The following is a 20,983-nucleotide window of genomic DNA, read 5'->3' as shown; positions in this document are numbered from 1 at the left end:
TTCGACCTATAATAGTAAGCGACTACAAAAATAAGTGAGAGCGAATTGCGTCAATTCAAAAGACTCGAGTATTTTGTCTACTTTATAAGGAAAATGGGTCTAAATTAAAAAAATATATATAAACAAAATCCCCATTACCCGGCCCCCAAGGCGCCACGTCACTGCGCCTACGTGGCAAGTTCCCAACTTCTAAATAACTACCAACCACCTCACCTTCCTCTTGTGAAGTCGAATTCGGACAAACCATGATCCAAAATTTCACCATCATTTCCAAATTAAACCCTCTCTTTTCCCCTCCCAAAATCCATCTGCGTTTTTCCAGCATGCTGTGCTCCAATGCAGTTAGAGCCGCAAACACAGTGCACCCGGTTCCGGGTCTCGGGTCGGACGAGATGGAGCGGGTCGCCCACCAGACCTTGGCGAGGTACACCTCCGAAGCAGCGCCGCAGAGGAAAGGAAAAGGAGTTGCCATCGTTTGGTTCAGAAACGATTTGAGAATTTTGGACAACGAGGTTCTGCACAAGGCTTGGCTTTCTTCCGAGGCTGTCTTGCCCGTTTACTGCGTCGATCCGAGGTTGTTTGGCTCCACGCATCACTTCGATTTCCCCAAAACTGGAGGTATATATATTCGTTACACCGTTTCGTGTAGTTTGTTGCTTCTTTCTTTGAGCTAGTGATGTTGAGAAATGTATATTTGGAATTATTCTTCTTCTTCATTAGCTGTTTGAAGTTTTAGTCAATAAATGACGATGATGTTGAGATGTTGTTCTATCTGTGTCGTGTGATGAGAGTTTATGTGCTTGAATTTTGTGTTGCAAAATAAAGCACAAAGCAAATACGAAAGCAAAGAAAAATATACAAGAATTGGTGTAAGTAGAGTTGAATTGGGAGTGTGTAAGGGATATCGATTTGTCTTAAGGGGTGTTTGGCTAAGCTTATAAGTTGTCAAAGTGTTTGGATAATTGAGCTTATAAACTAGCGAGAAAAAACCATACTTAGATATGAACTTTGAACGGTATATGATGGAAATAACAAACCATAGTAGAGTTTAGTTAACCAATGATGAGATGTAGTGCTATAATATATGTGTAACTTTATGGAGTATTTGGCATGTTGTAGTAATAATTTTGTGTAGTTTTAATGTGGCTGTGTTTCTACTTTCTTGTTTGGCAGCTCTGAGAGCGCAGTTTCTTATCGAGTGTTTGGCCGATTTGAAACAAAATTTGATGAAAAGAGGTCTCAACCTTCTGATTCAGCAGGGGAAACCAGAGCACATTCTTCCTTCACTTGCCAAAGCATATGGAGTCCACACTGTTAAGAATCTCAACTTTTTAGGTCTTTTTTTCGTATTAGCATAGCTACTTTAACATGCCATTTTTCGGTTTCCTAGACCTCAGCTATAAAAGAGGAACATTGTTGGTTGGAATAACAGGTTTACGCTCAGAAAGAAACGTGCAGTGAGGAGGTAAATGTCGAGACATTGGTTTCCAAGAATTTGAAAAAAGTCGTGCTACCATTAGCTGAAGGTGTGTCTGCTAAGCATAAGTCTACGAATGTTGCTAATTTGGATTTGATCTGGGGGTGTACTATGTACCACATTGATGACCTTCCGTTCAGTTGCACGTCCTTACCAGACATTTATACTCAGTTTCGTAAGGTGCTTTTCCTTCAATACGTTTCAGTGCGTGTATTTTGGGTCATTAGAAGAGGCTATCTAATCTATTTCTTGTTTGATGATTAAAACACACAGTTGGTTGAATCAAAGTCTACCATTAGAGGTTGCATTAAGGCTCCGGCATCACTTGGTCCCACACCCGGTGTTAAAGATTGGGGATGCATCCCCGATGCTTCTATGCTTGGGATTCAGCCAGAAAAGGCATGTAAATATCTTTAGATATAAGCTCACTACAAAATGTTACTTGCTTCCGGGGCTTAATGTTGCATCGTGTTTGTTCCCGTTGATGCAGGCTAAGAAAGGAATGGCGTTTACGGGGGGTGAGAGCGCAGCACTGAGTAGAGTGCACGAGTATTTCTGGAAGAAGGTGAGTGTTTTCTTGTATTGTGTTTGCATTTACCAAATATTTTAAGTCATTTTGGATTGAGTGTAATGAATGAAGAGTGAGTGAGTTCTTTTCTGATTCTGTACTTTTTCTAGGACCTCTTGAGAACTTATAAAGTGACACGAAACGGGATGCTTGGACCTGACTACTCGACAAAATTTTCTCCCTGGCTCGCCTCTGGAAGCCTTTCGCCTCGTTTTGTTTATGAAGAGGTATAAGTATAACTCAACTTACTCCCATATTTGACATATTGATCTTATGCTTCATCAACTGCATTGATCAGTGAAGAGTCTGATGTGAACAAGAGTTTGATTTTTTTCAGGTGAAGAGATATGAAAAGCTGAGAGAGTCAAACGATTCCACATATTGGTACTTTTCCACTATTTCGCCTTGCTTATCAACGTTCGTGCTTCGTGTTTAAGAAGTTTTGTTAACTGAGAAGCATTGTTGCCAATTTTTCAATTCTGTTCCAAGAAATGCGATACCACTTTTTTTGCAGAAACTCCTGCAGTCCTAGTATATATCGTTGGATATATATTGAAATTAGCTATGTTGTAAGATAGAAACTGTCAAAGGATGTCACAATGCATCCCTGAAAAGCTACTTCATTTTTCACCAGGGTGTTGTTTGAACTTATATGGAGGGACTACTTCAGATTCCTATCAATCAAGGCAAGAAACTCTCTGTTTCATGTTGGTAAGGAAAAAGGCATACCATATGCCATGATTGAAAATGACAGCACTCGTTTCGAGCTCAAATGTTTGAGAATATTTATCCTTACAGGCGGTCCTCGAAAAGTGCAGACGAATTGGAGCCAAGACGAAGCACTTTTTGATGCTTGGCGAAATGGTCAGACCGGGTACGGCTTTGGAGCTCGTAATCTCATTATGTTTCTCGTGCATTCATTAAAACAGACGAGAAGATAACATGAACGTTGTGCATAGCTTTCTAGCTAGGTTTCTATTGACTGATTTGTTACCCTGCAAATTTTAGGTATCCTCTAATTGATGCAAACATGAAAGAACTGTCAGCTACTGGCTTCATGTCGAATAGGGGGCGACAGGTGAACTTACAAAAGCAGTACACACAACACGCGTACATGTTATGGTAGTTTCTCGGTTAGTTCAATGCAAATGTCTACCGTTGCAGATTGTGTGCTCGTTTCTTGTTCGAGACATGGGCGTGGACTGGAGGATGGGGGCGGAATGGTTCGAGACATGTCTCTTGGATTATGATCCGTGTTCCAATTATGGCAACTGGACCTATGGAGCAGGTCAGTGCTAGAAGCAACCAAACACTAACCTAGAACTACAAGATAGTGAGATTGGTTTGCAATCATTTTTAGTGTATAGTAGCTGATAGCAGCATGCTTTGCCTTAGGTGTTGGGAATGATCCTCGAGAGGATCGGTATTTCAGCATCCCAAAGCAAGTATGTTAAACTTCTCAACTTTCTCAATCTTTTTCTTCATGAAAATGAATGAAAAAAAACTATGTTAGCAAGCTTATTATGTTGTGAGTTCAGGCTCAGAACTATGATCCAGACGGCGAGTTCGTGGCGTACTGGTTGCCTCAGCTGAAGCCACTGCCTAAAGAGAAGAGGCATAATCCAGGAATGATGATGTATATCAAGCCAGTTGTGGCACTCAAATTTGGGAACACAAAGGCCTCAGGAGCAAGAAGAGGTGGTGTGGAAGAGAAGAAATGGAAGAGTAATAAAGCGAATAAAATGCAATAAAATTAGAGATGGCCATGGTTTGGTTCCCGGTTCGAATCCAAACCAAACCGCCGGTTCCACAGTTTCGGGGGTGGGAACCAGAAATGAAGGAGCACGGTTCCGGTTCGAACCATGAACCAGCGGTTCCAATTTCGGTTCCGAACCGACGGTTCACGGTTCGAACTGTCCGATTTTTTTTTTCAATTTTCTTTTAATTGTTTGTATTGTATTTTTATGTGAAACTTTATATAATAATAAATTGCAAGTTATGTAAAGTACTAGTAGCAGTAGTAGTAACGAGTATTTTATTTAATTATAATGATAAGTGATAGAATTCTAAAAACATTATAATTCGAGTGGCAAAGCCTTTTCTCCCCCCGTTAATGATATTGATATCATCATATAAATTGAGGATGACAAAACAGACCATCCGCAATAGCCAATAAGGGGTACTAAAAAATTAGTACTAATATATATAGTAATAAGTAGGTCAAGAAAAACATATAATATGAATGTTACTTTGGGTAGCTTAAATCTGTAAGTAATTCAACTACAATTTAGACAGTATTGATCCCTTATTCCCGTTGAAGCAAAAACATATGTATCAATTAATGATAGGTACTATATTTGAGTCATCATCAGCTAACCTCTCCGAAAATCTGTAAAAATCTGCTGGCAGTGGTATATTGAGTTCTGTGCAGACTAACTGCATGATTTTGGCAGTCACACCTCCCATGTTCAACTTGTTTAGCGTTATACCAATAGAAAATCTGTTGTCAATGTCGCAATAGCCTGTCGATCCACCCATTCCCGAATGCCCGAAGCCGATCAACTTGCCGTCCTCTGAGTAAGATCTTTTAAAACCGAGACCAAACTGCCCGCCTGGAAGTGTCAACTTCTCGTACTCCCCAGCTCCCACGAACGCGTCGTGGATTCTGCTGTTGGTAAAAAGTTTAGCAGTTGTCCGGTCGTTGCCATGTTCACCTCTAGCTGCAGAGCTGCTGCTGCTGATGCTAACATCGCCACTGGGAACCTTCGTGTAGTTAGCCCCGCTAGCCTTTTTCAAAGAGCTACCATCGTTGGAACTGTCTCGTTTGTGCTTCGAACCTCTTTGTTTCTTGGTGGATTTCGGAGGTGTGAATTTGGGGATGTGAGGGTGGCTCCCAAGTAGGGGTTGGGCAGGAGAAGCATGTGGTGGTGGAATAGCTCCTTGATCCACGAGAGCTGCATAGTAGCGTGCAAGAGCACGAGCTGAGCAATGTCCATTAGCAGCAGGTATGATGGCCCGACGTGCAAAAAGAGTGTTAAATAAAGCAGGAAGAGCAGACGCAAGCTGAGATGCGTCTTGTAGTTGGGACTGGAAGCTGGCTGGAATATCTGGCCGTTTCGTGATCTCAGAGAGTCTCTTGATGTCTTCCACATCAGATGTGAGAGTGGCAAGTCTAGATTCCACACCTAGGAGAAATAAATCACATTGTCAGATATATACAGTCGAAAAGGAAGACATTACCGAGAAAGATTGATCATATTTTCCTCTTCAACCTTTTGGACTTGATCTAACTATTAAAGTATTTGATTCTCACTTCTTCACTGGAGTATCAATTTTTCTTTATACATATAACTAAAAGTTGCGTAGTCAATTTCTGATAGGAGGATGTGGTTTGGTGAAACAAAAACACTATCATCGATTAGACCATATTTAAGAGGTTATACAACACAAACTTTGGTACTCGATCTTATATAATTTCCCAAAAGGATCAACGAACTGCACTTGATGGATGGATGGATGGATTGAAATTTACTACCAAGTTGAACTAGCCAACCAGGAATACGTCATGAATACAAGGTGTGCGTGAACAGGAGACATAATTCGTGAAGAGTCAAAACATGCCTGGAGGAATTCCAATGTATAGCTCGCCATCTATGTTAAGAGGGTGAATAAATGCTTCTTCAAGGATCTCCTGAAACTTCTTCCTCGATGCATGCTGTATCATGAAAATGATTAGATTATTAGTAAGCCTCACAGCATAAATGTTGATTCAGTTACCCAAGAACCGGGGAGTTCCTCCTCTTGACATGCAAAGGAGTAGGTGAAACTTTCTTTGTGTTATGGTTCAGGTTCTATTGGATAGGGGGAGGGAGAGGGATGAGGAGAACTAAGGCTTTCTCTTAGGAACTAACTATACTGACATGACTAACTTAAACCATCTATTTTCTTCAGCTTTTCATGAAAAACAGATGGAGAGCAATAGCACTTCTCTGTCAAATTGTTTCACAAAATTTCTCAAACCATAGAATGGTTTATCTTCGCAAATTTTGAATTTTGGACAAATTAAAAATAAATATGGTAAAACATAGAAATGTTAATCGGACACACCACAAGCTATAGCATTTATACCACATCCAAGGTTGAATTATGCTGTCCCTAAACCCAGACATTTGGAGATAATTCTCAAACTAGGGAGAAGAGGGGGTCGGAGGTTGGGGATAAAAAATAAGATTGAAATCCACAATATCATTTTGTTAGTGAAAGAGTAAGATCTTTAATTTAATATTTGTTACCTCAATAATACCGCCACATAACCAGCCAAAAGACAAGTAATGGTACATTTGCTGACCTCCAGGTTCAGTGTCTGGCACCATCTTTGTGATGCAATTTAAACATTCATCCCAATCAGTCAGAAGCAAAGGGTTTTCTCGTGTTACACTGCCCATGGCATTTTGCAAACCAGATGTGTGATTAAGCACATGATGCACCTAATAGAACAATAAAAAATATAGTAGTATATGTTAACACATTTAACCACAAAATTCAAAGATAAGAACTGAATAGGAAACAAGCTAGAGAGAGTTAGATGATTACTACACTCTCACCATCTGGTCAATAAACAAAAATGACTGCACTTAACTAGCCCCATACGTTCTTTTGATTATTAGGTCATTTCCAAACAGATATAGATTCGTCGTTATCATCAGAAAAAATAGCATACATACAAAAGTTACCTTTATCTTGTCTTTTCCATTTGATCCAAATTCTGGCCAAATATTTTCAACTTTGTCCGAAAGGTCCAGCTTCCTGCAAGATGAATTTTAAACAGTTAATATTGAATCTTCATTTCCAACCAAATAACATGTGAGGACCAATCAATTCTGAATGATTATTATTTGTTGGATATCATGCAACAATTGTTTTCACATAAAGAATAGATATAAGATTAAATGGGATAACGGGATGGAGCTAGTCAAGGAAAGACCCTGATCTGCATAAACTAGCAATATTAATGAATACATTAAGCATGGCAAACCATGTTTGCAACAGTAGATCTGCAACCTCGTGCCAACATGAATATAAGTTATAAGAGTGCACTAACAACTTTTGCATACCCTTTATCAGCCAGCCAATGAACCATTCCTGCGGTAATTCCTTTTGATACAGAGAAGACAGGGAATAAACTATCAGGCTGAACTGGTCTAGGATCATATCTTCCAAGTACCCCAGCAGCAGTATCAATGATTACTTCTCCATCTTTATAGGCACACACCTAAGGAAGTTCAGTGAAGATCAACAGAACTTCTCAGAGAGGCCAGAAGAACTAATATATAGCTAAAACAAGTAGCTGTCTAATAAAATTAAGGTCACAAGCTCTATCCCTTGACAAACACAATATGGGATGCCGAAAGGAATTAAGTTAATGAATAAGTAAATAACCTAAAGAAAGATGAATGTCTAGCCTTCTTCGTACCAAAAATGACCGCACTTATCCTGTCAATATATTCAATATGTTCGAAGAGATGGCATTTCCAAGTGGCACAGGATTCCAACACAATTTGGGAAATGATGGGATGCATTTCAGAATATCAACAATATGACCTTTTGATGCAATTTTCATCATCTTTTTTATCTTCAACAACCAAAACCTATTAAGTCAATTAACTAGAGATGAAGGAATAAATACAGAATGTTCTTTGCAAAGAAAATAGTGATCATTGTATCTTTTTTTAAGGAAAATAACTTAAATTAGACATGTTTTCATACTTATCGTGCAGTAATGGTCTACCTGGATTCCAAGTACTTTATCAGCATTCCCAAGCTCAATTAAGAGCTTCCGAAGCTTGTTTTCAACATTAGAAAGGATAGGAGTGTCGTGCATCCAGTTTGGATTAGCTGCTGGCCCTTTGTTCACATTGCTGAAACAAGTTTTCCACAAGTAAGGGGATGAGCATCCCTGCAGACACAGAAAATCACAAAAGCACAGCTTACCATTGTAAAACAGATTCTGCAAATGGTCTCATAATATCCACGTAAACTACACGAAGACCCATAGTCGACGAAAGACCTGAAATCCATGTCAGTTCACAAATTATGGAAATTTATACCAAACAGAAGAAGCGTGTACAAAAAAAATTATCTGATACCTCTTAGAAGATTAATCACTCTGCTGAATATTATGATATCTCCTGGAAAAGCATCAACCTGAAGAAAAAATATTATTAGGAATCCATTGAAAAAATAATTTTGTTCGGTGTTTCATGAGGGGGAGGGGAGGTTTTCCACTAATTGGTTAATAACATCGTAATCAAGGACATTATTTGGACTTACAGGATTGAATCGTTTTACTTGTTTCTCATTGAGCTTCATTTTCTCTTGAAGGACCTTCATATTTTTATCTCTTTGCTGAGCTAAAGCTTTCATTGTTTGCTTCACCAAATAACAGAATGAACTCAGTATATACAAAAGGATTAACTATATTGAAAATGAATATCCAACTCAAAAAATAAAATAAAAATTAATATGTGCCTCTTACTTTGGCTTCATTTGCTGGGGTTGAAGTGCGGAAGAAGACATTTGCTATTTCCATCACTTGCTCAGGTACATCCAACCGCAGCTTAAGTCCCATTTCTGTGAAGGAAGATAAAAGAGCCACATGATCGCCCTGCAAGAAGCAGCGCATAAGTTTTCTTGACAAAATAAAAACAATAATACATGGATTTCAACCAAAAAATTTAGAAATGGAAAAACCACTGGATCATAGTCATAGAAGGTAAATATGGAACAAATAACCTGGACAGGAAAACCTAATAAACCAACCATATGTATATTACATATGATATTAAGTCTAGGATGAAAGAGAAAACAATGAGCTTATATACATGTGATGACCCAAGAATCATATGCTTAAACCTTTGGGTCAGATATGGGCTCAAAGCATCAAAAAGTCCTTTCCATGGTGAACTATCAAACTGATTTTCTACTACTGGTGTTGTTTTGATGTTCTATCAACTTATCAATTTGATATATTTTGGACATCAGTTAACATAAGCAATCAACATGGAGGAAAGGCTGCTGACCTCAGCAGATGCTAGAAACATTTTTGCTAAAGCTTGTTTCAAAGAAGATGATAGCCTCTTTGTAAGCCCAAAATCTAGTAAAATTGGTCGATGTGGAGGAACCTTGCTCACAAGAAAGTTTCCTACATCAAAATCAAAAGAAGATCCATGATACAGCATAAATAAAATAACAGGATAAAATATGTTTGTTAACAAACTGAAAGAACAAAATCAGACTGAGATTTAAGATATAGGGTACCAGGGTGAGGGTCACCATTGAAGAATCCATCAACATAAATTTGATGTGCATATGCACGAGTAATTTCCTCAACCAGTTTTTGCTTGTCGACGCCCATTTCTTGCAAAGATACTGAGTCATTTAATCGTACTCCATCCATATACTCTAAGATTAGGACTTTCTCAGTTGACTGTATCATAACATAAATTAAGAAAAATTATGCAATTACCATATAAATAAGAAAAGCAATTTGAAAATGGAGGACAATACGAATCTGGATGGTGACTGGGAAGAAAATTCTCATCACACTGATTACCTTTCCAAAATAGATTCTTTTTCTTTCTTTCTTTCTTTTTTTTTTGACAAACTTTCCACAAGTAGATCCTATTGTAATTTGTAAGTAAAATTAATACTCAATGTGCATACAAACTTCAGAAAATATTGTCTGGGAAAGTTGAACCCTTGTTATACACAGATACCATTTTAGGTATGGTTAAAAGCTAGCCATTAAGGTATTGTTTTATTCTAATACACATGCAATCAGAATTGTGTCTTCTCCCCCATGCAGGAAAGCAAACCAAAGTTGTTAGATACACTTGACGAGTATGCCTTTGTCTAAGCGTTGGAGAGATATGTGAAAATTTCAGAAGTACTTAAATGCAATTTCAGGCAGGCAATGTAAGAGTGAGAAGTAAACACAAATGAACAGAAGAAAGTAGGAAGCGGGTATGAACGGTCTAGAGTCGCTGCTGTTGCTAGGCTGCTAATGAGTTATTGAGTGACTTCTCCTCAGATAGCTCCGTTTTTCTCAGTAGATTTGTTTACTTCGAGGAGAAAAAGCTTTCTTGAAAAACCCATGAGAAATGAACTTGAGGGACTCGGCCACATATCTTATATTGGTCTTATAGCAATTTGACTAGATGGAAAAAATAGTCTACTACCATCAGTTCATTAGAATTTTTGACATATAACTAGGACGAAAGGTAAACCATCGTAACAGGCTAAAAACTTCATTTGGAAGGATCTAGAAAAAAGGTATACCATAATAATTTCTGGAATTAAGACGTCCACACGATTTATGTCGTTATCATCAGAATTACTTTTGCATCCAAGATTCCTAGAAACTTTCCGAGTGTTTTCTACAGAAACCAAGAGAAACATCTTAAAGTGTCAAAGGATTCGGAAAATAGATATAACAAATTCAATGAATTACAATAACATACCAGCCTCAATGTTGAAGTCAAGTTCCTTGGGTGCTTCTTTGCACCACTCATCTATCATGGGATTGAAGTCATATTGTGGTTCTGCCCAGGCAATCCAATCAACTATCGCCTTAGCATTTTTCAAATCCTGAAAAAACAAATGATTCAGAACATTGATATCATGTGCATCATAGTTAAAACTATCTCAAGACCCAAAAAACAACCTCCAATATGATTTCTTTTATACCCTCATGTTGAACTTTAACAACTACGTCCTGCCCATCACGCAAAGTTGCCCTATGAACTTGAGCTATCTGCACAAAACAGTGGAAAGGAGTGGAGTCATCAAAAAAATGTTTTGCATCCCAAGAGAGGGGGAAGGGCATTATCAAAACAACAACTTATTGAGGTATTTGTCGTATATAGAGGGGAAATAAAAAATAATGCCAGAATGATCCTCATGTATGGCAGAAGCATACTTTTTCTATCATTCATCTTCCAATGTACCTTGCTGAGAAACTATATGGATAGTTCAACTGATCATAGATAGTTTTCTGTAAAAATCTCTATTGTGTAGTTCAATAAAAATCAGGTGCTAATACATGTGACATTAAAGATCTTAAGCTTCATAAGAGGTGAAAGTGACAGTATTAATGTAAATAAAAAAGTTTACATGTTTGACTTATAGTATTGATTGACATTTATCCATACAATAATGTAGATTTTCAAATGCATCATACCGAAAATGCATTTAAACATTAATTTTATGAGCTTGCTTATTTTTATGACATTAGCACGTCCAATCTGAACAGAAATATTGAACATCAGAAGTTCCATTTCCCCCCTTCAATAATTATAGTATTGGAGTCTTACAGATGCTGTAGCCAGTGGTATATTATCAAAATTCAAGAAGAGATCGTCCATCGATTTCCCCAGCTCTCGGTTGATAGTCTGGCAAACCTGCTCAGATAAAGCTTGTTATGTATTAACAAAGTAGCCTGCACAATGAATATGCAGGAGCAAATTGGACATATTAAAACATGCAATTTCTGTGGGTTCTTAAGTGTGGAGCTTATCTGTTATTTCCATTTGTATTACAGTATATTCACCACCTCACTAGGTTTAGCAGGTTCTGTAACTCAAACTTACACAAGAATTAGCCAAACTAGTCCTTTCTAGGTCTGATCATTCAGCCTAAGGGATTCACCTGTCCCAATTTGCCTAATTAGTACTCTATTAGAGTACCCATTTCTATCTTATTATCATTCTCAAATTGTATTTCCTACCATTACCATAGATGATGATCATCATCACATTTGAGTGCAGTGGTGGTTCTGCAGTCCTTATAATAGCCATCACAAAAGGTCAATAAATATAGTAACCATCGAGCGATAACTACATTATAAGCATGTTTATTAAGGATTTTATTTTTTTGAATATACTATAGGGCAGTTATCATATGTTTCATATTAATCTACTTTTTCCAGATGTTACTGCCTAGATGCTATTCTAACAGCATCATGAAACTTCCATTCAGCTCTTTTAAAATGCTTCAACATTACAATACATTAATTACCTCTTCTACCAGGCGAGGGGGGAGAGAGTCCTGCAGCTGCTGTAGATGGCGTATATAGGCTGGGGGAAGCACGTCGGCTCGTGTAGATAGGTACTGTCCTAGTTTCACCCATAAGCCTTCCAGCTCAACTATCAATTTAAGAACACGCTTAGCATTACATTCATGAGCCTTCTCCCAAAGCTCATCCCTCTTTGAACTCTTCGTCCATTTCTCTCTCACTTGCAGGGCCTGAAGAAAAAGAAGAATAGGAAAGGCGGGAAGAAATGGGCATCAATGCCATACAGCAGTCCGACAAAGAACATTATGTTCTGGTCACTGTAACACACAAGTCACTTATACAATGACAGAAACCTAAAAGCACTACAACCTTATAATCCAGGTAGACTACAATAGCTAGCGTGAAAACTTTCACACGTCTCTTGTAGATGCTTCCCCATCCCATTTAGAAGCAGGTCTTTTCACAACTGTGTACCTAAAATATACTGGAGCATATATTACATAAAAAAAACTTATCAGGTTTGAAAATCATATACTGTAAGGATTCAGGGAAATCAGGATAAACATGTTCTACTGAAAAATGATTTGAGATTTCAACATAAATGACAAATACCAGAAAAATCATAAATATGCAGGAACAAAACATTCTGGAGGAGAAAATAGAACAGTTAAGACTAGTAACTGGAATAAGGCTATTTGGTTCAAAAATGACTGTCAGAAGTAAATTTAGGTCATTTTTTTTCAAACATGTCTAGAGTTAATTCTGAAAAAGATATGTTTCATTGTCCCCAGTTTCCATTCAAATGCTAATTTCATGCTTATTTATATAGTTTTTCACTTGGAATCCTGGCTATTTTGATATTCATGGCATCCATTAAGATTAACGTTACAATTTTCCTGAAATCTTTGATGCATGTCTGAAATTCATATCGGTCTTCTATCTCCTCCTTTGTTTGCTATTGTTAACATTTTAACAAATTTCGTGATTGGAGTGCAAAATGAAGAGACTGCATGGACTTCTCTCCTTTAGCATTAGTAAAGGGCCATTTCAAGAAAACAAACGCTTGATAACTATACAACCATTTTGAGAAAAAGGTCCTTTTATAGAGTATCGTCTAATGAATGTGAATTTAGCAAATCCCAATATTTTCTCTCCCTCACACTACCAAGCACAACTGCTGCAAAACCAGTAATTCTAGAATCAAATTCTAGGTAAACAAACATCTCGTGTTGATCATCATCTAAAGTATTCTCAATTCATAACTACCTCTTGGAAAGACATCAGACTAATTATATTTCAAAATTACTTGGCTTCCCAACATTGAGAAGTATCTCTGTCTTGTGCCAGTGGACATGCTGGATCAAATAATTAAAAATGATTTTGTTCAGGCGAAGTAGGGAGGTACTATGTTTTACGTTTGATCTTCATGCGTCTATTCCAGAAGATTTTATTGATTCCCAGCATGACACTGAATCATGGATGTTCTGATTCTTCTTCCATACTATACCAACTCCAAATAACAGTTGCATGCATATTTTGGTTCAACCCTACTACTGCTATTGGAGTGAATAACATGTCTAAAATCAACTAACTCTTAGCTTAAGAAGCATCTACACTCCACAAGTTAGAAAAGTGTTCTGTATAAAACTGATGTCTCTCCAGCTATTCTAAGTACCCTTCATCAAGTTTTAGTCGCCACAAACCAGATATTATAGGTGAACTTGTATGTACTAGAATGAATCAGCTACAAAAACATCAACGCATAAGAAAATAATGCAAGGAACCAAAACCAAATAGACGAAGCTATTACTACAGAAAACACATATTCATGCAAAAAAGTTCATTTGCAGTCGTCAATTGTACTGCTAAACGGATATTATAGTAACTCTACGCTCACACCTCGATCATGCTTCTCTCCAACTAATTACAACTCCTCAAATTCCCCAATATCACTTACAAACAGAAACGTTTACAAGTAGATATCAATTCATTCGTTTCAGTGCTCTCTCTCCTATGCTCTAAAAGTAAGCTGTGCGGCCATGAAAATGATCAAATAAGTAGTAATTCCGACAGAAATCGAATCCGCACAACCTAATTAACAAGCAACACGGTCCAATAAATTAATACGCGAATAGAAAGAGTGAATATGAAGAATTCACCTGATAATTCAAGAGCAAAATGAGGCGGCGAGAAAAAAATCCAAGTCTCCTCGAAATGATCGGCGGTGGTAGTGGTGGTTGAGCGCCGCCGTAGAAAATGAAAATTCTCGAATTTGGACTTTGCTTTATGGTCGACGCATTTGGTCGGTAGTAGTATTCCGGTCCGTATATTTGGTGATTATAGTGATATTTTGATGTCACCCATGGCGTAACGGCTTTCCAAAACGTCGTTTTCCTATTTGCTCTCTTTTCCCTTGTCCACACCTATATACCCCTATTATCTCCAAATTTATTTTGATGATTAAATTGAACATAGTTCTTATCAGTCTTTTGATTTTTATGACTGGTTAATTTGATAATACTTGACTATAGTTGATTTATTTTGGATGGATTAAGTTTGTGACATGGTAAAAGACTTAATATCATCCCCTAAAAAAAAGAAGAAGAAAAAAAAAGAAGACTTAATATCATGTATAGTAACTAGTGCTTCTTGGCCAATTGGTTTTACTGAAACGGTGCTTCTTGGCGAATTGCATGCCATGCTTATCGCCGTGGGAGTGTGTTTTTCGTTAGATTTGGGTCCCATGGTTCTTTTCTCAGACTCTCTTTTGGTGATCCATCTGCTTCATGATACTTACCATGGTTCCGGCTCTTTATGTGATGATTTGCATGAGGCCTTTGTTCATGCTCGTGAGACGGTGGTGTTGGATTTCTTTCATGTTCGGCGTGAGGCTAATAGAGCTGCTCATGAACTTGCTAGACATGCTTTATCTTTATCTGATGTAATGATTTGGAAGTCAGGCTTTCCTACTTGGCTTTCGAATATTGCTCTCTCCGATTTGAGTTAATTTAAGTTGTTCTTCTTCCTCAAAAAAAAATACTATAGTAGGTATTTAGTATTTCTAGTATCATGTTGGAATTCTAATAAAAGAATTTAAAAATAAATTTATTCAAAAAAAATGAGAGAGGAGAAAGAATTTTTTAAATTTTAATTTTTAAATAAATATAATTTTTATATTTTAAATTTAATATTCACATAAAATATATCAAATTAAAACTCTTATCATAATCTTTTTTTTTTTTTTTGAAGTGGAATCATGACCTTTAATTTAATATGTATATTAAATATTTTATAATTAGTCGAATTTCACAATTTTAAAATAAAATTAATAAAAAAAATAAGAAGATAAAGAAAATTAAAGTGAAAGGAAAAATATAATTTATAAACAAACTTTCAATTTTATTATAATTGCAAAAATGTCACGCAATTTTAAAATTGATTTGAAATTAATTTTGAATTAAAAGTTATTTTTTAATACTATATTATAGATTATTGATACATGATACTGGGGTTTGATTTGATCGAATTGTCAATTCAAGTCAAAATAACAACAATTTCATGTACTTGTATAAATTTGTCAATCTTAAACTTTTATTTATTAATGAACCGTTCACATTTCCATTGTGGACTAGTACTGCTGGGGCTGTGCATAAAAAGTTTTAAGCCAATCAAATTAATGGAATCAAAACAAAGCAAAAGTTATACTACTTGCAAGATTCGAGCAAACTAGTTACTAATGTTTTTTTTTTTTGTTTTTTTGTCGACATAAGTTTTGCTTTTAGTTACTAATTTGACTTTTGTCATATGTGATATGTTATTGTAGTGAAGAATACTAACGAATCTAGGTTAATCGAGCAGAACTATTAAATTAAATAATTTTATTAAACACGTACCAAGTGTAAAAGTACCGGTTGAATTTCATTAGATTATTTATCAAAATAAATATGAAGTAGTTTGGCTTTGTTACTTTAAATTGCTTAAATAAACCATTACTTTAAACTATTAATTGTATCTGTTTCTTTTCACAAATTTTATTACCTTGTCATTTATTTTGGCTATCAATCCACAGCGACAGTTAGGGATGTTTACCTAACAATTGCCGGATTTCATTTTGGATGGTGGTATATAATTAACTTTGATAATCTCAAATGAATATCCCTTTTGTTTTTTTTTGAAGAGTGAATATCCCAATTATTAATTGGATTTTTGCTGTTCAACCCGCAAGGGAAATTCTGTAGAGGTAAGTGGATTTTTAATTGAATTTTTACAAATTCATATTAAAATTAGTATAATTTTTCTGCTCCTTAATTGCATTAAAAACTACTACTATAATATAAAAATATTTAAATTTAAAATAATTATAATTAAACAATCATGTAAACGTTTTTTAAAGGAAAAAAAAGACGTACTTATTTTTACACCAATATACGAAAAAAAAAGAGTGATGTTCCAAAATTATAAATAAATGAGAGAGAACAAAAAATAATTATTATACTTTAAATTTATTTCAATTCTTTTTATATAATTTTTACATCAAATTAAAGATATTCTCGTAATATTTAATTTAACATTCATATTAATTCTCGTACTATATTTAATTTAACATTCATATTGAATATTTTTCATGAATTGAAGTTAACTATTTTTGTGAAAATAAATAAAAATACACAAAGAAAGAAAGGGAGAGAGAATTTGGTAAAAAAGTTTGAGAGGAGAGAGAAAATATGAAGGTGAAAAACTTATTTTTTATACTATATAGATTATTGTTTGAAGGGGAAAGGAGTGATCTTATTTTCATTTTGGTGGGGGAAAAAGAAAAACAGTGAACAGTTGCTTTATGTAAAGTTGCATAAGAAATCTTTTCTTAAGTAGTAAGGAAGAGGTATCAAGATCTTAAGATCTCAACGGTTTGATTTCAATCACGTACAAATCTTGATATATGGATTTAATTTAAATTGCATTAACACATTTTTAGCAAATTAAAATGATAAATAAATTTGATTTAAGGGTTGCTGTCGGTAAGATTGTTTTCGGGTCAAGCCAACAATTATGAAATTAGTAAGAGTCGTTGTAGACTATAAAAAAAAATATTAGCCTTTGCTCCCTTCAAAGTAATTCAACCAATTGTAAAAAAATGTATTTGCAATCCATTATTCAAATGTCATCAGTCAAAAGAAAAATAAAATAAATAATGACCCAATAAACATTCGACAAAGATGGCAATGATTTGGGAGGCTCCAACATCGCACAAAGCCAAGGTGACGGCGTGGAGATGTCTTAGAAATCGTTTGGCTACCTGTGACAACTTGAGAAGACGACAAATTCAAATTAGCTGGGAAGAGAGAGGATGCAACGCCTGCGTTGCTGGAGAGGAGACGACGGAACATCTGTTTCTTCATTGCCCGAAAGTTGCGGCGGTGTGGGACCAAATCTTCCAATGGTTACACATCAAAACGGCAAATCCAAGAGGTACTCTACATCACTACACTTCCTTCATCTCTGCTGCCAAAAAGAAGAAAGGAAGAAGATTGCTAAATGCGTTATGGGTAGGAACTGTTTGGACGCTGTGGGAAAAAAGAAACGAGAGTCGTTTTCAAGGAAAGATTTGGGATATTGAGAGACTTGTTTTACAGATCAAGGGTAGACTTTGGAGTTGGAATGAGGTTTATAAAGTTTTAGAGTTGATAATACCTTTCACCATGTGGTGCTCAAAGGGTTTCAATCTTTCCTTCTTGTTTTAATTGGCATCCCTGGTGCCTTGCTTTTAATCTCAATAAAATATTTAATTTTACTGATCAAAAAAAAAAAAAAAAAACATTCGACAAACGTGTAGAGAAAATGATACAAGTTGAATAACTTGTGAGATGGGGTATTAAAAATGAAAAGATATCCAAGAAAGTTATCTAAACAAGTTCATAAAGTCGAAATAATTGCCAGACCAAATTTCCCAGTTTGACTTTTCAGGGTCTAAAAATTTAAATAGAATATGTTATGTTAATAAATTATTCTAGAAGTTTGTTATGTATGAATGATAATAATTGATAAGAATTTGGCCTATGTATAACAACATACATTTATTATCATGTATCAGACTTGGAAGGCTTAGTGACTCTAATCCTAATTTTGGGATATTAAATGATACTACTTGCATTTTAATTTTTTTATTTAATAAAATTAAAACGAATCTCACGTGATCAGAGCTCCATTCATCTTCTCGACGGAAATAACTCCGAATATCATAAAAAGTTATGAAAAATCCAACATTCAAGAGAGATAGGTAGGTAGACGTTTTGTCTTGACTTTCAAAGTGTTTAATTTTCAGTTTATGACTTATTTTTATTTTTTCAAAACCAAACTTTTGTTTTTCGTTTTGAACCCTTTCGGTCAGTTTATGAATTTCGTTATTTTTTTTAAATCCAAGCCGTATTATAACTCAACATAGATCATCTGTTACAATAGGCTTTAGCCAACTACGAAGTAGGAACACTATCACTCCAATAAGCCGGACTATCAAGAATTGTTGCAAACTGCGCAAGACAATGGATGACTCTATTAGCCAAACGATACATAGGATTTATTCGGATCAGAAAATTCTCTCTCGCCACGCCAAAAATGTCGCACATATCACTAGGGAGATATTATTGGTCATCTTCAGGAGTCGCCATAGCTCGAGCTGCTAGCATAGAGTCAGTATGCAACTAAACGTTGCTCAAATTGTACTCAATGCACACCATATGATTCCATGCACAATGACCATTAATTCAGCCATCATAACATTAGAAGAGGCTTTTGTTTTCTTTAAAACTGCAGCACAAATTCTGCCCTCATGGTTACACGCGATCACTCCAACCCCAAACCTCCCCTCCGCTGCATCAATAGTCTCACTTGATCAACACAAACTATCCTATCTCGTGATAATCAAGTGAGGCTATATATTTTTGAATTATGAAACAACTAGTATTATTTAATTATATTATCATCATCGGTTTTAGTAATTTGTGAGTCCATTTCTCTACTCACTAACGTGTGAGTCTCATTTTCTATTCACTAGCTTAATTAATTTTTATTAATTTGTGGGCTCTTTTTTTATTAATTAGATAAATAATACTATAATTTTTTTAAAATTCGTACCGGTATAATCAGACATCGTTATAGCCGAGGGAAGTAGACACGTGCAGGCCCACCAAACCCAACACCCTAAACCAAACCGGCAACTCTATTATAGCAGCACACAAAATTGATTATAAGATAATTGAGATTTATCATGCCTCCCACGCCTACCAAATCTCAATTACCACCCCTACCCACCTCTCAAATGACCAAATTGCCATCCATCATTCATGCTCATGCCCAAAATTAGAAGATCAATGTAGACCCCAACAAACTTCCAAGATCTCAAATAGATTGCATTTAATGCGTTGAACTACGTTTCCAGCAGAGCAAATTATCCTTGAGGTGGGGATTGTTGGAAATTTAGTAAATACTTAATGAAATCGTAATTAATTATGATAATTCGTTGGAATTTGTTAAAATAAAGATATAGTATTTGAAATCTACATTTGTAATGGATAAATTTCGTATTAGTCCAATCGACTAAATTATTAGATTCAACACATTTTCTTTTAACATATACGGGGAAATATAACATAACCCCGCGTCGTCCACCACTAATTTCAGAAATATTTATGGCATCGTCACAATTAGTAATTTGGAAAGTTTTATTCAAGAAATGGTTAAAAATGATAATTATTTAATTTTTATTTAATTTATCGGATAATTGAGTTGATTGCAATAATTAACTGCTTTTGTTGAAGGGTATTCTTTTACAATGAAGATTGTCAAAAAGTGATTTGTGAAGTCGAATGAAAAATGAGTGAATAAATGATAATTTAGTTGTGAATTAATTATCATTGCATTTTCAATAAAAATAACTAGCTCATCAAGTATTTATTCTTAGATTATTTATAGTATATTGCATCTGTTTAATGTATAAAAATTATTATTTATTTTTATTTAAAAAAAATTATATGAATTGCCCAAACAAAAATTAGTTCGGTAGATTGCCCAAAAAATTGGATTGGGGGCTGCCGCCTCCAAACTCCAATTGAAATCCCTCCCTCCCCCAATGAGAAATCGTAACTCTGCCACTAGAGGGAATAAGTCGATTTCATGATCAACAAGCCCATTGACTTAGTTGCTCGGCCAAGGGGTCGACCCGATTAAACAAGTTAAACAAAAATTCATATCAATATGCCCATGAGGAGCACATGTAGGCTCATCAAGTTAGTATAGCCCTAGAGAAGGTGTCGACTTAATAAGCAAGGCAGAAACGAACGTGAAGAAACCTCATAAAAAATGATCGAAACTGCTAGAGTTACGTGCATCTAGTTGCAACCCTAGTCGTCACGAGAACTTACACTTTTAATTTATTTGATCAATTAATTATTATCGTAAGAAGATAATTATTGATATAAAAAAAGGTAATATTTCAATAAATATCATATTAGTCACATCAATACTATAATAAAAAAAGGTAATATTTCAATAAATCTTACTTTAATTAAAATTATCTTACTATAATTACAATTGTCACGATGGGTAGATGATGGTTTTTGTAGTCAAATAATTGTAATGATTAGAAAAGGTAACCATTTACATAATAAGGTAATGCCCAAAAATATATACTAATACGAATGTTAACAGGAAATGAACGCCGTGAAATGCACGTGGGGAGTTCCAAAAACTACATGCAATAATTCCAATTTATTTCATTTAGCTACTTTTAGGTGTAAATATAATTACCTTATTATTAGCAATCGATATTAACACGGCCTGGATTTATGGCTAAAGTTTTGTTTATAAAGGC

At 35.5% G+C, this 20,983-nt stretch overlaps 2 protein-coding genes across 6 annotated transcripts; one reads left to right on the top strand and one right to left on the bottom strand.

The window, feature by feature from the left end:
- Positions 1-216: 216 nt before the first annotated feature.
- On the top strand, positions 217-4,050 carry LOC131015002 (cryptochrome DASH, chloroplastic/mitochondrial). 3 transcript variants are annotated; one of them, XM_057943194.1, is made up of 13 exons: positions 217-618; positions 1,174-1,313; positions 1,433-1,657; positions 1,751-1,876; positions 1,968-2,042; positions 2,156-2,272; positions 2,383-2,429; positions 2,680-2,756; positions 2,844-2,919; positions 3,054-3,123; positions 3,210-3,333; positions 3,441-3,490; positions 3,584-4,050. In XM_057943194.1, the coding sequence occupies exons 1-13, from the start codon at positions 246-248 to the stop codon at positions 3,794-3,796; spliced, it is 1,713 nt and encodes a 570-aa protein (XP_057799177.1). In that variant the 5' UTR covers positions 217-245; the 3' UTR covers positions 3,797-4,050. The 3 variants fall into 3 exon arrangements, with proteins under 3 accessions (XP_057799177.1, XP_057799179.1, XP_057799178.1); XM_057943196.1 differs by having other exon boundaries at positions 3,563-4,050; XM_057943195.1 differs by having other exon boundaries at positions 3,559-3,749.
- A 229-nt stretch (positions 4,051-4,279) lies between these two features.
- LOC131015001 (uncharacterized) lies at positions 4,280-14,556 on the bottom strand. Of its 3 annotated transcripts, none has more exons than XM_057943191.1 (19): positions 14,277-14,556; positions 12,487-12,601; positions 12,120-12,347; positions 11,417-11,503; positions 10,768-10,857; positions 10,565-10,691; positions 10,383-10,480; positions 9,363-9,531; positions 9,125-9,246; positions 8,581-8,709; positions 8,376-8,474; positions 8,192-8,249; positions 8,037-8,112; positions 7,834-7,963; positions 7,160-7,317; positions 6,779-6,851; positions 6,338-6,532; positions 5,667-5,760; positions 4,280-5,230 (listed from the first exon to the last, which is right to left on the bottom strand). In XM_057943191.1, exons 2-19 carry the CDS (start codon positions 12,559-12,561, stop codon positions 4,380-4,382), a joined length of 2,859 nt encoding a protein of 952 aa, XP_057799174.1. In that variant the 5' UTR covers positions 12,562-12,601; positions 14,277-14,556; the 3' UTR covers positions 4,280-4,379. The 3 variants fall into 3 exon arrangements, with proteins under 3 accessions (XP_057799174.1, XP_057799175.1, XP_057799176.1); XM_057943192.1 differs by having other exon boundaries at positions 12,487-12,591; positions 14,277-14,505; XM_057943193.1 differs by lacking the exon at positions 12,487-12,601 and having other exon boundaries at positions 14,277-14,503.
- Between the last annotated feature and the right edge of the window lie 6,427 nt (positions 14,557-20,983).

This window comes from Salvia miltiorrhiza, chromosome 3 (genome assembly GCF_028751815.1).
Source record: "Salvia miltiorrhiza cultivar Shanhuang (shh) chromosome 3, IMPLAD_Smil_shh, whole genome shotgun sequence".
NCBI lineage: Eukaryota > Viridiplantae > Streptophyta > Magnoliopsida > Lamiales > Lamiaceae > Salvia > Salvia miltiorrhiza.
Note: the sequence above shows the minus strand (reverse complement) of the source record. Positions and strands in the feature narration are given on the sequence as shown.

Excerpts from the sequence above, each read along its gene's own strand:
- LOC131015002 (XM_057943194.1), top strand. The coding sequence starts at position 246 with ATGATCCAAAATTTCACCATCATTTCCAAATTAAACCCTCTCTTTTCC. Across the intron at positions 1,314-1,432 it reads AAGCATATGGAGTCCACACT|GTTTACGCTCAGAAAGAAAC; the intron begins GTTAAGAATCTC and ends TTGGAATAACAG. Across the intron at positions 3,491-3,583 it reads ATTTCAGCATCCCAAAGCAA|GCTCAGAACTATGATCCAGA; the intron begins GTATGTTAAACT and ends TTGTGAGTTCAG.
- LOC131015001 (XM_057943191.1), bottom strand. The coding sequence starts at position 12,561 with ATGGGATGGGGAAGCATCTACAAGAGACGTGTGAAAGTTTTCACGCTA. Across the intron at positions 11,504-12,119 it reads CCCCTCGCCTGGTAGAAGAG|GTTTGCCAGACTATCAACCG; the intron begins GTAATTAATGTA and ends TTATCTGAGCAG. Across the intron at positions 10,481-10,564 it reads TGACTTCAACATTGAGGCTG|AAAACACTCGGAAAGTTTCT; the intron begins GTATGTTATTGT and ends TGGTTTCTGTAG.